Source organism: Bos indicus x Bos taurus, chromosome 21 (genome assembly GCF_003369695.1).
Source record: "Bos indicus x Bos taurus breed Angus x Brahman F1 hybrid chromosome 21, Bos_hybrid_MaternalHap_v2.0, whole genome shotgun sequence".
In the NCBI taxonomy this organism is placed as follows: Eukaryota; Metazoa; Chordata; class Mammalia; order Artiodactyla; family Bovidae; genus Bos; species Bos indicus x Bos taurus.
This window is the reverse complement of record NC_040096.1, coordinates 59,175,584-59,192,037: the sequence shown is the minus strand read 5'-3', so window position 1 is coordinate 59,192,037 and position 16,454 is coordinate 59,175,584. Positions and strand designations below refer to the sequence as shown.

Here is a 16,454-nt window from a genome sequence, read left to right as displayed (position 1 = left end):
TCAAGAGACTCTTCAGTTTTTCTTCACTTTCTGCCATAAGGGTGGTGTCATCTCCATATCTGAGGTTATCCCGGCATATCCCGGCAATCTTGATTATGGCTGTGCTTCATCCAGCCCAGCATTTCACATGGTATATTCTGCGTATAAGTTAAATAAGCAGGGTGACAATACACAGCCTTGATGTACTCCTTTCCCAATTTGGAACCAGTCTTTTGATCCACGTCCTGTTCTAACTGTTGCTTCTTGACATGCATACAGATTTTTCAGGAGGCAGAAGAGAATAAAATCATAAAAATTTCAATCTGGCTATGATATTCAGCAAAGCAGATTGTCAGACAAATGTATATATAGAGAACGGTCTCATCTCTGCCCATAAATAAGTGATAGGGAAACAAACATTGACAGAAAAGTCTTTCCTAGAGGCTAAGTTTTAGTTCTTTCTTCTCTTTAAAGACAAGAGAACTAAAGTTTAGAAAAGTTAAGGATTGGCCAAGGACACCTGGGAAACCAGAGGCACAGTGGAGAGGTGTGATCATGATCCATTCTGTCAGTAATTAATCCAATTCCAGAGGGGCTAGGCAGGACAGTGACAGGGGACCAGGGGTTGGGGAGGGGTCTTAAAGGAGCAGGGAAGTGCTTGTGCTCCAGGAGAAGGGCTGAGACCCTAGAACGGAGTTTTCCAAAGGATTCCCATGGACCGCTAGTAATTTGAACAGATAGTGTTTGAATGTCCTCTCCATGCAGAGCACTAGGACCTGAGCCGTGAAGGACACAGGCAGGCCTCTGCCCTCAAACAGCTTACCCTCTAGTGAGGAAGCCATATGGTCATATGGTGCCAGATGGGCAGAAGGAAACGAAGAAGGGTAGAGAGTGGTGAGGACAGAGGCAGTGAGGATCGAGGTGGGGCCTCTCTGAGAAGGTGACCTGTGAGCAGAGAATGAGTGGAGTGAGGGAGTGTGCCATGCAACGGGCTGGGGAAAGGCAGCTCTAGCAGCTGACAGCAAGTGCAAAGGTCCTGAGGCAGGAAGCCACTTACATTCTAGAACAGCAGGAAAGCCAGGGTGGTTAAAGTAGATGGAGGGAGGGGGAGGATGGTCAGAGGAGAGGGCAGAAGGTTGGCAAGAGCAGATCATGTGGGGCCTTGAGGTTGTGGTGAGGAGTGTGGATTTTTTCTCAGAGATCTGGGGGCCAACAGGGGTCTCCAGTAAGAAATTAAAAAATCTGATTTGTGATAGAGGCTGACCCACCAGACAGTATCACCAGAGGGTGACGAAGGCTGGTTCCATGAACTGAAGGGTCAGCTCAGGCCCTTACTGACATAGATTCTGGTTCCCCCCGAGACCTACCGAGTCAGAATCACTAGGCAGGACATGGCCTCAGGTCCACCAGGGGAATAAAGCCTGCTGCCTCCTGGGGGCCTGCCCTGAGCCAGGCCCTGGGCAGAGTCCCTGGTGCATGATCACTGTGATTTCCTACAGCTCTGGGATGAGGGATTCTAATATCACCCTACAAAAAGGACCAAGCAGCCCAGAGTGGTTGGGTGATCTGAGGAAGGTGGCGGGGCCCCTGTGCAGCAGCAGAGCCTGGAGCTGAGCCCAGGTCTCCAGGACTCACCTGCACAGGACACTCTTTCTGCACCTGCCCCCCGCCCCCCGCCCGCCCCTCCCCCACCCCTCGGGAGCTTCCTGCAAGGTCAATACTAGGGATGGGAAACCAGTCTCAGATGGGCTAAGTCAATCACCCAAGGTCAGGCTCTGGGATGAGAGGATTTGAGGAGGGGTCAGCTGGAGGAGGGGCTCTGAGGGTCCCTGATGAGACTGATGCTCTGTATGTGAGCCTGGGAAGCAGTGGGGTGGGGAGGGGGCTTGTGCACCATCTGGAGAGGGCAGAAAGCCCCTCCCAGGCCAGGGGACGCAGCTGGAGGAGACTCAGCTGACTTGAGTCCTGTGATGCCTCTGGATTCCAGGGACCAGTGTGGAGGAAGCCGGATCCCCACCTCGGGTTGGGGAAAGAGAGCTTACATACCCAGGGAGGTCAGGGCACTCCAGCAGGTGCACAAAGTACCTGGCCTTCTGTTCAGACCGGCTGGTCTGCTCCGTTATCCTCTCATCTGGTCAGGAATCGGTCCCGGCCGGACACTGGGCTCAGTCCTGACTCCACCACCTACCAGCTGCTGGGCTTCGGGCACCTCCCTCACCTTCAGAGACTCCCTTTTCTTCTCTATTAAATGGCGGTGTAAAAGTAGTGCTCACCACCAATGACTGTAACAATGAAAAGAGGTCAGGATCATGCGACATTTGCACAGTGTGGCACAGAGCAGACGTTCCAGGAATATCACTGATGACCATTGCTGTTGTCTCCTTTCCTGCTTCTGCTTCCGTGCCAAGGACTCCTGAGCATGAAGGGCCCTCAGTGGTTGCCACTGGTCACTGTGCTCTTGGCATGGCTCACTGGCCCTGGTTAACCAAGAAATTCTGATCATACCAACCTCAGCCCCCAGAACAGCCCTGGACAGCCACAAAATCTCCAAGAGCAACATAGGCTTTGCCTGCAGCTTCTATAGAATCTTAACTGTGGATGCCTCTGGATAGAACATTCCCTTGTCCCCAGTAATCATCTCTTTGGCCTTGGGCATGTTCTTTCTTGGGATCCAGCACCCAGCAGCACCTTCCTCCTGGAACGCCTGGTTCAACCTCATCGTGGTGGCTAGCCCAGGATGCAGGAGGGCTTCCAAGATCTGTCACTCGGTCTCCCTGAGCAGGAGCCCCAGCTCCTTCTGATTGTGGGCAGCAGAAGATCAGTGGCCTGGGCTTGGGAGCCAGCCAAGAACCACCAGAGACCCTGAAACCATCCACGAGTATGTAGAAAAGCAGACCCAGGGGAAGCTTGAGGCCTGGGTGGAAGAGCTCAGGGTGACACTACAGCAGTCTTGAGAATCACATGCTCTTCAGAGGGGAGACAGCATGTATCCAGTGTGGAATCTCCACCTGGGAATCATGGCTTCAATCACTCCCAGACCCACTCTGCTCAGCATCTGGGAAGCCTTCCCTGCTGACTTGACATAGGAGGCACTCAGTCAGCGTCTGCCCTCTGAAGCCTGGATGCTTCTGCTTGAATACATCCAGTGATGGAGAACTAATTGTCTGTCCTGTTTTAATGCTACTTGTTGAAAGTGAAAGTGTTAGGCAATCTGTATGCCCCATCATGGATTGTAGCCACCAAGCTCCTCTGTCCGTGGAATTCTCCAGGCAAGAATATTGGAATGAGTTGCCATTCCCTTCTCCAGGAGATCTTCCCAACCCAGGGATTGAAGCCAGGTCTCCTGCATTGCAGGCAGATTCTTTACCGTCTGAGCTACTTGTTGAGTTTCTTTCAAAGAAGGGTTTTCTAGCTTTGCTGCCCATGACAACTCCCTGGGGAGTTTGTTTAACATGGAGGTGCCCTGAACTCACCCCGAGGAGATTCTGATTTAGGACAAAAGTAAGTCAGGGACTGTGCATTTCAGAACCTCTCCTTTCTTCTCTCAGCAAGTGATTCTTCTGCAAGAGGACTCTGATCTTCACTCGGAGGAGCCCTGAAGGCAAGTACTGAATTAAGGAACATGAGTTCCCTTCCTCTGGAAGATCCCAAAAGGCATGGGTTAATGCAAGAAAAATCCCAGTGCAGGGAGGTCTTTTATTTTTTCCAAAAGAGCCAGTAAAGTTACACGCCTCCCTCATAACCATGCTCCTAATTCAGCAAATGAATTCAGTCTTCCTCATATTTGTACAGTGCTTTCTGGGTCTCCAGGGGGATTCACACCCATTATCTCCTTTGACCTGCTCACTTTCATGAAGCTGATGGGGCTAAGACTGATGGTCCCATTTTATAGATGAAGAGACTGGTATCTTAAAAGAAGAAAAGTTGTTATCCTGAGGCATCGTGGCATTCATATACACACCTATGGATTGCTGTCATGTGTTATATGTAAGTGTTTTATACACATGCACACATGCAATCTAAATATGAAGTCCTTATCATCATGCCAGGCGTTGTGCATGATTAGTTTTTGTTGAAATCTGTTTGCATCTCAGCAAGGTAGATAGTTTCATGTCCACTTGAGAGACTGGAAAACTGAGGCACAAGTGTTAGGTATATGCCCCAGATCTCAAAGCCAGGCAGACCCTCACCTTCAGATCCACACCTACCTCAGAGCAGTTGGCACCACAGGATACATTTTTTCTCTAAAATTAAGGAATTTCTGGCGAGGTTAAAGAGACTAGGAAGGGCATTCCTATTTATATATCATTATATTCTTATTAGTAAAAGTGGAGAGTGAAAAAGTTGGCTTAAAGCTCAACATTCAGAAAATGAAGATCATGGCATCCGGTCCCATCACTTGATGGGAATTAGATGGGAAACCAGTGGAAACAGTGTCAGACTTTATTTTTTTGGGCTCCATAATCACTGCAGATGGTGACTGCAGCTATGAAATTAAAAGACGCTTCCTCCTTGATAGAAAAGTTATGACCAACCTAGATAGCATAATAAAAATCAGAGACATTACTTTGCCAACAAAGGTCCATCTAGTCAAGGCTATGGTTTTTCCAGTGGTCATGTATGGATGTGAGAGTTGGACTGTGAAGGAGGCTGAGCACCGAAGAATTGATGCTTTTGAACTTTGGTGCTGGAGAAGACTCTTGAGAGTCCCCTGCACTGCAAGGAGATCCAACCAGTCCATTCTGAAGGAGATCAGCCCTGGGATTTCTTTGGAAGGAATGATGCTAAAGCTGAAACTCCAGTACTTTGGCCACCTCATGCAAAGAGTTGACTCATTGGAAAAGACTCTGATGCTGGGAGGGATTGGGGGCAGGAGGAGAAGGGGACGACAGAGGATGAGATGGCTGGATGGCATCACTGACTCAATGGATGTGAATCTGAGTGAATTCTGGGAGTTGGTGATGGACAGGGAGGCCTGGCATGCTGCAATTCATGGGGTCACAAAGAGTCGAACACGACTGAGCGACTGAACTGAAGTGAATTGAACTGATACTCTTATTCTAATGTAACAGTATTCACTTCCATTTTACAAGCAAGGAGACAGAAGCTCAGGGTGGTGATGGGCCTTGCCTCCCAGGGTCACACGTAATAAGGGACAGCCCAGATACTTTGGCCCACCTGATGTGAAGAGCCGACTCATTGGAAAAGACCCTGATTCTGGAAAAGATTAAAGGCAAAAGGAGAAGGGCATGGCAGAGGATGAGATGGTTAGATAGCCTCACTGACTCAGTGGATGTGAATTTGAGTAAACTCCGGGAGACAGTGGCGGACAGAGGAGTCTGGTGTGCTGCAGTCCATGGGGTTGTAGAGTTGGACACAACTTAGCGACTGAACAACAAGTCACCACTATTAAGTTCCCCTTAGGACTGTGCCACACTGTAGCCCTGGTGCTGGTCACTCCACCTTCTGACTCTTTCCTGAGGTCATACAAATGGGCCCAGCGTCGCTAAAGCACAGAAGCCAACTCCAGGCGAGCTCTTGCCAAGCTGAAGACTAAACTCTAGAAAGGTCGTCTGCCCCCCTCTACCTCTATCTCTTTCCCCCTCCAGCCAAGGCAGGGCTCTGCTCACTAGGCTGGCCCTGCCTTTGCCCTGCCCCCTGTGGCTTTAGATCACTGCATCCCATGGACCACTCATCCTTCCATTACCCCTAAGGCCCCTCTCGTCCCGAGTATCTCTCCGGTGGTCCTCGAGTGACAGCTTTTCTCCATGCACGCTCTCCTTGGTGCTGCATCCTTTAAGGTTTCCTCCTCTTCACATCCTATGGTACCCAGCTTAGGGGGCCTCCTCCCATCACCACTCACCTGCCCCTCCTGTGGGCACGAATCCTCATGCTTCTCTCCAGCCTGATTCTCTCCAGAACACCTCCCTGAGCAGGTCCCTTGGTTGCCTCCTGGGAACCACACCCCTGGGGTTCCAACCCAGAGGTGTCCCCTCCCCCACAACCTGCTCCTCCTTCTGGGGGTCCTTCCTCGGGGGTTGCCTTGTCATCACCCAGGAGCCAAACTGAACGTGGGTTGTTTTTCCTTCTTCTACCCACATCCACCCACAGTCCTTTAATGCTCTCTTCACAGGCCTCCAATCTTCCCATTCTCCCTCTCAAGCCTGGACCCACTTTGGCCCCAATTCCTGCCATAACTTTTCGAATACTGAGAAATGGAGTATGTCCTGCCATATCCGTAAACAAGGATGTCACAGTCATCAGCAACTCCTCCAAAAGAGAATTCCTGAGTCCTAAGGGCACTCAGGAGGAGAATACCTGCTTCCTCTCACAGCACTCAGGCTGCAGCCACTCCCTACAGTGAGCACTGAAGAACGTTGGATGTGAAAAACGCCGGATACTGGCCCCAGATAGCTGAGACGCATGAGAAAGGAGTGATTGCAGTGAGCCCAGACTCCCACATCTTCCCATACAGAGAAAAGCTCTAGATTCCTTACCTTGGGATATCTGGTTTTCTTTAATTCACAAAAATACTTATGATGTTCAGACCACCTGCCCTTTGTTGCAGACTTCTATACGACCTGACTCCTCTCCCTACCTTCTGGGAACAGTTTGCTCGGGGTTACTTGAGGTGCTCTTCCTCAGGTTTGAAGTCCTAAAAATTTCCACCAAATAAAACATAACTCTCAACTTTTAGGTTGTGAGTATTTTTTAAGTCGACAATACCCAGCCTGTATCCCTGACCTGGATCCTGAATCACTTCTCACATAGAAGCCAGAGTCATCTCTCTACCATGCACATCTGCTCACATCAACGCTCTGTTTAAATTCCTTTAAAGCTGCCTAGGACTCTTTGGAACCTTTCCAGCATGGCTACTGATTGCCAGGCCATTTGAGGTCCAGTGGCTCCATCATGGCCACACTGTCTTTGTAAGCCTTTCATTTCCTACTTCAGATCTGCCCTCATTTTTCAGCTTCTTGAAAATGTCACCCTCACTCTTCCTGCTGCTCAGAACACTCTGCTGTCTCTTCACACCATAACATTCTTATTCTCCCTCTGATGACATCACAGAAAACACCTCCTCCAGGAAACTTTTCCTGACCTCCCAAACTAAGTTTGGACCTCTGCTCTCAGCATCCAGAGCCTTGCTTCCTCATATCCTGCCCTTCAGATCTGCAGTTCCTAGAGAACCATCACTGTGGAAGCATTTATGGGGCAGAATGGCTCTGCGGCTCAGAGTATTCTGATCAAGGAGGTTGGGATAAATTCTGCCAGCCATAATTAGTAGCTGTGTGAACTTGAGGGAAATTACAGAGGCTCTCTGTTCCTCAGTTTCCTTATGTGTAAAGTAGGATGAGTAACAGGATGTATCTGTTATGATCATCATGAGGACTAAAAATGGGTTCTTCCAGGTAGAGGTCTTAGCGGGCTACCTGAAAGAGAGCTCTCGACCCTTCAGTTGCGGGGGACGCCATCATTACCAATTGGAGCTGTCCTCCCTGGAGATCACACAGCCGTCCATACGTCAGTAGGAGGCAGGGCTGGGTTGTTGCTCTTATCACAGGTGTGTGTTTGCTGCTCTTTCCCTCCTGGCACACCTCTTCTGCCTGATGGGGATCGTCTGTCAGGGGAGGAGGTGGAACTGGTCACGAGGTGGAGGAGCTCAGCTGGGACCCAGGAAGCAGTTAGTCTCCCAGGTTTGCTGCTGGAAGGCAGAGGGGAGGTTCTGGGGGAGGAAGACCAAGCTCAGCTGCAGGATGCCAGGGTCCAGGGGCTGTGCCAGAAAAGGGCACACTGTGTGCCCTGGGGAGGGAGGGGTGAACATGGACCTGGGATCAGAGCCCCTGAAAGTGGGCATCAGGCAGCAGGGCCCCTTTCAGTCCTGGACCTGTGGTCCAGCAGGCTTGGTCACGGGTGTGAAGCCTGCTCCTGGGATGGCTGGTGAGGCTGGGGCAGAGGGAGGGGCTCAGAGTCTGGGGTGGGCTGAGCAGATGTGGTAAGTTGGGGGTGGGGGTGGCCTCAGGGCTCAGGCAGCAGCTGCATGGAGACACACAGGAAAGAGGCAAGTCCGAGGAAAGTGCTTTATTGCTGTGAGAGGTTTCAGAGTCTCCCTGTGACCCGGACACAGACTCCCTGTGCATGGGGAGCTCCCAGCAGAGTCCCTGTCACCTCCCCAGAGGTGAGCAGGTGGGGACAGGCAGGGTGGATCCTCAGTGCCCAGGGGCCAGGCTGCACCCAGGACCTGCGCACCCTGCTCCTTAGGGAGGGGACCCACAGCTCAGAGCGGAGCTCTAGGCTTCACTGGGGTTGGTGACTTTCCCCAAAAAGATGATGCTCTGGGTGTCTTTGAGAACTATGGCAATCAGGAAGGGCCTGTTGACACGCACAATGATTCTCAAGATCGTTCTTTCCATGCTGATTCCCGTGGCAGCAGCTCCTTCCGTGCCCTCCTCGTCCACGTCCAGCGCAGCGCCGTGGACCACCTGTGGGGACACCAGAGCAGTACCCACTGGAGACGGGGTGGGCGGAGGTGAGCAGTCACCTAGCGCCTCTAAGGGGGCTGACATTCACCCACCTGCCGCTGGCCCGTCACTCCACTGTCCATCTGTTCTACTTATTTGTCCTCCCAACAAACTGTCAACTGGTTTGCATAGTTGTGATACATAGACGTGCAAACTGAAGGCAACGTCTGTGAGCGATGTGCCCAGCATCAGATAGGAAAAGAACAGGGACTCACTCTCCTAACCCAGAGACTGTGCTGTCTCTGAAGACCGCCTAGTATAGGGGCAAGGGCCAGGTCAAGTCATTTTTCTTGCAGGCAACTGTCCACAGTCCCTCCGTGTCGAAGCAACTGATGAGTGAGCACTGCTTGCTACTCCTCTCCTGCCCCAGCTGACATGTCCCCGAACCCTCAGCTCCCTTGCCTAGGACTGGCTTCCCAGCCCTGGACCACGAAGCCCCATAGCATCTGTGCCTCCTTTACCAGGTCCTATGGCAGGTGGGGTGCAGGGGAGCCTGCAGGGCTGCCCAGCCACCCCCACCCCACCATTCACTCTGGCTTCTCTGCCTCTAGGATCACAGCACCAGGACACTGGGTGTTTTCTCGCCTACTCTTAGTGCATTTTCGTCATGGTTGCTTTAGAGACTTTGTTAGTACCTATAACCTCTTACCTGCTCCGCTAGGCACCAAACAGGAACCAACAACTATACGCTCCTTTTAAAGACGAAAAGTTGGGGGATGCAGAAATGTGATCGTTTCCCCCAAAAGGCAGGAAAGATGGAGCCTGATATGGGTCCACTGCTGTTTCTACTCCGGGTCCTTCTCAATGACAAGCTTCTGTGTCACTTTATAATTCAGGGAAGGTGGGACCTGATGTCACTGTGATGGTAACCCAGCTCTCCTGGGCTTGGGGAGTCCCCGGGAGGGAGACTGAGTTGCAGGAAAAGCAATATTTTACAAATTCAATGTGACCTGTCATCTGTCTGGCCTCCACATTTTGCGCTCTGATAGGAGGATGAACTGTCCACACTTTAAAGACTCACCTGGGAGACTACCAGGTCCGCGGTCCCTGTGATTCCTGACAAGTCAGCGTTGGCAAATATTTTCCTAATGCCCAGCTGGGAGAGGATGTCATTCAGTTCATAGTTGCTTTTGATGGAAAATTTTGGCAGGTAGAGTTCATGTATTCGTCTAGGAAACAAGGAAAATAAATTTGAACACCTGCTTGAAAAGATGTCTGCCTTTTCCCATCTCACAGCATGGTCTTCCAACGATTCCTCTTAACCCACCCTCTTCTCCCTGGAATAAGGACTCTTGTTCTCAGTTCCTAGATCCCTCGAGATAAATCCCCTTATTTTGTTACTTATCCATTCCAATCTGCAGGAGTCTAACATGCCAGGCAGGCACCAGGGCAGGGGGAGCTTAAGGAGTCTGCAAGGACCCAAGTGACCTGAGTCCACCCTCGGGGGGGACCCTGACCTTGCCCAGCTTCCCCTCTCACTCCCTCTGCTCTCCTGCTCTGGCCTCAATAATCCTCAACCACACCAGGCTCGCTCCTGCCTCAGAGGTTTTGCCCTGTTATTCCCTTGGCCAGAAATGCTTTTTCCCAACACATCCAGAAGGCTCAGTCTCTCACTGCAACGTCACCTAAGGGCCACCCTATTTATGATCACAAACTACCTCTGGATACAATTTTCTTCTCCCTTTTTACTGTGCTTTACTCTCCCCACCTCCCCATTTGTCCCCTCTCAACCGAATAAAGTATTTATATTTATTTCCAGTCTGTCTTCCACAATTATAGAGTGCCATGAGGACAGAGAATTTAGTGTTTATTTGCTGACCTACCACAGGGTCTAAGTCAGTCCCTGAGGCGTAGCATGTCCTCAGTTAACCTATTCAACCAGTGCTGACTGGGTGAGTGATAAATGAGTGACTACAGTGGAAAGACAGCGCCAGTGTGGTCCTCAGAGCCCATCACACCCGGGCCCTCACCCGATTCTATTCGATCCTTCTACCTTCAAGAGGAGAAGTCAGGGGAGAAGCTCGTGAATACTGAGGGTCATGTGGAGTTCTCATGACTCAGCCCTTGTTAATGGGAGCCAAACCTTCAGCTCCCGCCCTCTCAGATGTCATCAGCTTACAGAAGGATTTAAGCACTGAGCCAGGCAGGCAGCAAAGGGCAAGGTCATCGTGGTGGGCTCTCCCATCCTGCCCCTGCCCCGCACATTCCTGAGGCCCTATTGCTGGGGGTCAGGAGTCCAGGGAGAGGGGGAAGGACCAAGAAGGCAGCTGAACCCACAGCTCTGGGTCCTGGGGACAGTCACCTGGGCTGCAGGGAGTTTCGCCACCTCGTCAGCGTCTCCGGGGTCAGCTTGGCTTCCAGGTCCCGCATTTTGCCCTCGTCGGGGAGGATGAAGAGGGCGCTGTCGTTGCTGGTGTACGTGAGCTCCACCAGCGTGCAGCCCAGCTCCTCGTCCCGGAAGTAAGGGGTTTCCAGGTCAAGGGTCATCATGGGCACCTCCACCGTCTTGTTGTCGCTCACGTGGAACTCTGCCTGCTCAGTGTGTTTGGGGTCAAAGGGGGTCTTCCATTGGGCTGGAGATGGGGGGACAGGTGAAGAGTCTGTGAGTGCAAGAGCTGCAGTCTCTCCCTCCTTGGCCCTGGTCCTTTATTGGGGAAGACCCTCCCCATGGCAGAAGCCCCTCCCACCACGTGCCTCTGGGAATGGACCTGCTGGGTGTGATCATACACCTGGGCAGGTGGTTAAGTCCTTGGGGATGGGGGTGAACCCCACAGGTCAGGATTGAGAAGGGGAGCATTAAAGAAAGCTGGTTAGTTGTGCTACATGTGAAGTCAACAGGAATGTGGAGGGCAAGGGAGAGATGGGGATGAGGCTGGGCCTGGGGAGATATGGGACCACCTGGTCCTTCAAGGGGACATGTTAGCGACCAGGCATTAGTCGTTGGCTTTGTAGGGAGGACACCCATCCCCATGGCCGTAAGCCCGGCTGGAGCAGGAGCCACACAAGAACCCGGAGGGCAGAAGAGGGGGCTTGGGTGTCCCCCATGTAAGATGGAGACCTTAATGTCAGGGGGTGGGCTTCTTGGGGAGATTGGTGCCCTGGGGCTTCATGGAGGATATACCCACCCCTGCTTCCTGCTTTGTCTCCACCCCTGCCTGCATCCCCATGGTTAGAGACAGGAGGAGAGGGAAAGCTGGGCTGGTGGGGTACCCCTGGGGAGGAGATAGTCCTGGGGCAGGTCAGGGTGGTAGGAAATTAGAACACAGAAAAGTCAAGGAAGAAACATATTAGATCTGGCCTGGATTATTAACAATTTTCCAGAGAACTGGGAATCTATGGCTTCATTTACAGAGGAAAGTACAGATCCAGGAGGGCTACCCAGGGCTCTGCCAGGAGTTCCCAGTTCAGGGTGAATATGTCCCCCCAGTGGGTGTCGCTTAGGCACCTGACCACTCTGCAGTGTGCGGAGCAGTGGCCTTCCCTGCATGTGTTAAAAGAAGCTGGGGTTCCCAGCCACTCCAGAGTGACCTTAGAGGAAAGCCCCTTCCTCCAGGCAGCCAGGCAAGTTTGCGAATAAAAAGTCTCCCTATGGCTCAGGCAAAGGGTTAATGGCCCCCTTGCCCTTGTGTGCTGCAATAACAGCTCTGATTTAGAGAACCTCCAGATAGACAAAGACCCATTAAGAAGCAACAGTTAGAACCAGACATAGAACAACAGACTGGTTCCAAATTGGGAAAGGAGTATGTTAAGGCTGTATATTGTTCACCCTGCTTATTTAACTTCTATGCAGAGTATGTCATGGGAAATGCCAAGCTGGATGAAGCACAAGCTGTAATCAAGATGGCTGGGAGAAATATCAATAACCTCAGATATACAAATGACACCACCCTTATGGCAGAAAGCAAAGAAAACTAAAGAGCCTCTTGATGAAAGTAAAAGAGGAGGGTGAAAATTACAGCTTAAAACTAAACTTTCAAAAAACTAAGATCATGGCTTCCAGTCCCATCACTTCATGGCAAATAAATGGGGAAACAATGGAAACAGTGACAGATTTTCTTTTCTTGGGATCCAAAATCACTGCAGATGGTGACGGCAGCCATGAAATTAAAAGATGCTTGCTCTTTGGAAGAAAAGCTATGACCAATCTAGACAGTGTATTAAAAAGCAGAGACAATACTTTGCTGACAGAGGTGAAAGTGAAAGTGAAATCGCACAGTCGTGCCTGACTCTTTGTGACCCCACAGATAGTAGCCTGCACCAAGCTCCTCCGTCCGTGGGATTTTCAAGGCAAGAATACTGGAGTGGGTTGCCATTTCCTTCTCCAGGGAATCTTCCCAACCCAGGGACTGAACCCAGGTTTCTCACATCGTAGACAGACGCTTTAGCATCAGCTATGGTTTTTCCAGTAGTCATGTATGGATGTGAGAGTTGGACTATAAAGAAGGCTGAGCACCGAAGAACTGACGCTTTTGAACTGTCATATTGGAGAAGACTCCTAAGAGTCCCTTGGACTGCAAGGGGATCCAACCGGTCAATCCTAGAGGAAATCAGTCCTGAATATTCATTGGAAGGACTGATGCTGAAGCTGAAACTCCAATACTTTGGCCACCTGATGCGAAGAACTGATTCACTGAAAAACACCCTGATGCTGGGAAAGGTTGAAGGCAGGAGGAGAAGGGGATGACAGAGGATGAGATGGTTGGATGGTGCCACCGACTCAACGGACATGAGTTTGAGCAAGCTCCAGGAGTTGGTGAGGACCGGCCAGCCTGGTGTGCTGCAGTCCATGGGGTCACAAACAGTCGGACATGACTGAGCTACTGAACTGATGGTCAGGACAGGGTCTTAGTGCCCAAGACCCCCTCACCGATGCCAGCTCCCTCTATGATACCTAAAAACACAGTTGGCTGAGCTGGAATGGAAATAACCCTGAGAACAAAAACTAAAGGTGCATTTCCTTCTGAATCAAACAGGCACCCACCTTTAAAGTAGATGTAATTCACTAGCACCAACTCTGTTCTCGGGGAAAGGTACTTGAACAGCTCTTCAATTTTCCCCTGGGTTTTATTCTTCACATAGTCATTTATTAGACTCCTGGCAGCTTCAGAATCCCTGAAGTTGGTCGGGAAGGCCTCAGAGGAGTACAGCACCTGGGCATCTTCTATGAACTTGTCCAGCAGCTTCAGCTCCTCCTGCACGAACATGGCGTTGCCCACGCTCAGCTGCAGCTGGTTGCTGGGTTGATTGAGCGCCTGCAGGAGGTGCTGAAAGCTATGGTGTATTTCTTTCTCCTGGATCTCTGTGAGGTTGAACTTGAGACCTTCCAGGATCTCTGTCAGGGTGGAGCCACGGGCCCCCAGAGACAGGAAGGCCAAGGCTATGGAGACACTCAGCGGGGATAAGATGACATTCTTATTGGGGTTCTTCAAAGCCAACTGCTTGTAGAGGCTGAAGGCGAAGTCGGTGTTGCTGGAGGCTAACGTGTGGCCATCCACCCTTCTGTGCTGGTCCTTCACCACCACATTCTCTGGGAGGCAGTGGACACTGCGGATCCCAGCCACCAGGAGCCCCAGGGCCAGGAGGAAGGAAGTTCTCTCTGCCCTCATGTCTGAAAAGCAAAGCTCCTTAAGTCTCCATGTGTCAGATGACGTCCCAACCCCCGACACTGTCCCTCGCATCTCTGTTCTCTCAGCCCTGCTGCTCTGTGACCTCCCACAGGTAGGAACCTTCCTGGGCTCCCAACACACATGAGGAGGCTCTGGGCTCCCTCTTACCCTTTGATCAAGTGCTGTGATTGTTACCAATCTCCCCAGTGGAGAAGCTGGACACAGAGAGGGGAAGGGGCTTTTCCAAGGTCACACAGCAAGCAGTGGAGTAGGGGGGTGAGGAGCCTGGGGTGCCTGGCTCCAGGGCGAGGAAGCTGGTGATGGGTGTGAGGTCCTGTCCAGCGAGAACCCATCTCCCTCTTACCGGGAGCTGACACTGTCAGAGGGGCCTAGGAAGCAGGGCTCCTTTCCCACCGTGTCCCCTCTCTGTCCCCCCAGGAAGGAGCCCTGCACTGATCAGAGGACACAGCACCTCTCCCCACCTCTGAGGACAAGGGTGTGACCTCAGGGAGGCTCTCCCATCGAGGTGCCTGGTCACAGTGAGGGTTCAGGAGAGAGGCCTACACAGGCAGTGGGAGCCATGCTAGAGCCTGGCTGCCCTGAGGAGGGCTGGTGTAAAGAACAAGGAGGGCAGAGCGTTCTGCTCAGCCCCTGCCATGGGGACATGTGGAGGGTGTTTCCATCAAGAACCTGGAAAGGCCTCCTAGTGGGGAGAAGCAGGGTGAGCTCAGAGTCTCAGGGACCTGGTCGAGGATGTCTTTTGGACCACTTGTGAGTGCTGTGTGGTGACGAGCAGTGACTGCACCTCTCTGATCCTCAGTTCCCACTTCCGTCCAACATGTGGAACGGCTCAGGTGACATACAGGAAGAAGGTGCTTGGCTCCTAAGAGGAGTTCCAGACGTGTCACCCCCTGCACTAGCCACCCTTCTAGGACTCTACAAGTCAGACTGTGATCCCTGGGGACAGAGGACCGAGCTACTGCCCAGAAGCCTCAGGAGAGACTGAGGTCAAACTGGTGACCTCAGCAAAGAGGGCAGTTTCCCTTCAACTTCGGCCTCTTGTCTCAGGATTTAGAGTAAAGAGGGCTGCTGGGGTGATGTGGTGGGGAGGGGAGAAGGGAGAGGAACTGGAAGAGAGGAGTCTGAGTCGAGTCTTGCCCAGAGGCCAGGGGAAAGGTCCCAAACAAGCCTGGGCACGGAGGTAAGCAATTGCCCCAACTTGGGGCTGATGCAACCATTTCATTTCTTTAGAAAAGAGTTAAACATTTTCCTCTAAAATTATATTTGGAAAAGTAGCTCCTGTATATTTGGCCATGTTGGAGGGCTGGCTCTGTTCAGTTCCTATCTGGCTCTGGACAGACTCAGTTCCTGTCCACTTGGCTGGGGGCCCTGGACAGTGGAGCCCAGAAAACCCCCCTGGATACCCTGCAGCCTCTGCCCAGAGGGATGCATTGCACTAATTCCATCTCCAGGGCTTTCTGAGAGCAGCACCCTGTGCCAGGCAAGGAAACGCACCTCAGGGCCCTCGAGAGAGCTCTGACCTGATGGTGGATGCACAGCTGTATGTGGCACAGCTGGCTCAAATCACAACCTCAAAGACTCAAAAGCAGAAATGTTCCCTGGAGCCCTGGTGGCACATCCCTCCCTCTGCAGGATGAAAACTAAGACCCAGAGAGAGGACTGGTTTTCAGAAGACTCAGAACCCTCCCAGCATCAGACACATGTCCTCCCGCCTCCCTTATGCCTCAAGTTCTACCAACCCCTGATCAAGGCCAGAACCACCCTGGGAAAGGGGTCCCTTGGCTCCCAGTGTGAGAGCATCACGGATTACCTGCCTGCGAGAGTGGGATGTGGGCAGTGGATCCAGAGCCGCCGCCTGCCCGGATGCTGGAGTTTCCCGGGTGCTGCTGCCTATTTATCCTGCAAAGCCCTCCTCCCAGGCTTGTGAAACATTGGCGGGGACAACACAGGACTCTGTCCTCTGACTGGAATGGGTAGATGACCATTCCTGGTAACAGGTTGGTCTGTTAAACAGATTAAATCTATTTGAACAACCTAGTTACAGAAACCACTAACTTTTTGTCTGTTAAAACTGAAAATACATTTAAAAAATTTCCCTTGAGAATGTTTTCTCTTGTTTAAGAAAACTCATTGAAGAGTATGTGAAAATTCAGAAAATATAAAAAAGGAGCTTGAAAAATATCCCTGATTGTTGTGATTTTGAAAACAATGTTGGCCTTGTTAGTTTCCCTCCTGTTTATGATATCCTCATTGAGGACTGTGTAATAATCCAAAGACTGTAGGGAAGGACTTTGGAAAACATTCCCTAGAGTTGTGTCACTCTGGG

At 51.5% G+C, this 16,454-nt stretch overlaps 1 protein-coding gene across 1 annotated transcript; it reads right to left on the bottom strand.

The window, feature by feature from the left end:
- Nucleotides 1-8,046: 8,046 nt before the first annotated feature.
- LOC113879927 (serpin A3-1) lies at nucleotides 8,047-16,128 on the bottom strand. The gene is made up of 5 exons (XM_027521780.1): nucleotides 15,939-16,128; nucleotides 13,483-14,109; nucleotides 10,804-11,074; nucleotides 9,523-9,670; nucleotides 8,047-8,462 (listed from the first exon to the last, which is right to left on the bottom strand). Exons 1-5 carry the CDS (start codon nucleotides 16,111-16,113, stop codon nucleotides 8,271-8,273), a joined length of 1,413 nt encoding a protein of 470 aa, XP_027377581.1. The 5' UTR covers nucleotides 16,114-16,128; the 3' UTR covers nucleotides 8,047-8,270.
- Between the last annotated feature and the right edge of the window lie 326 nt (nucleotides 16,129-16,454).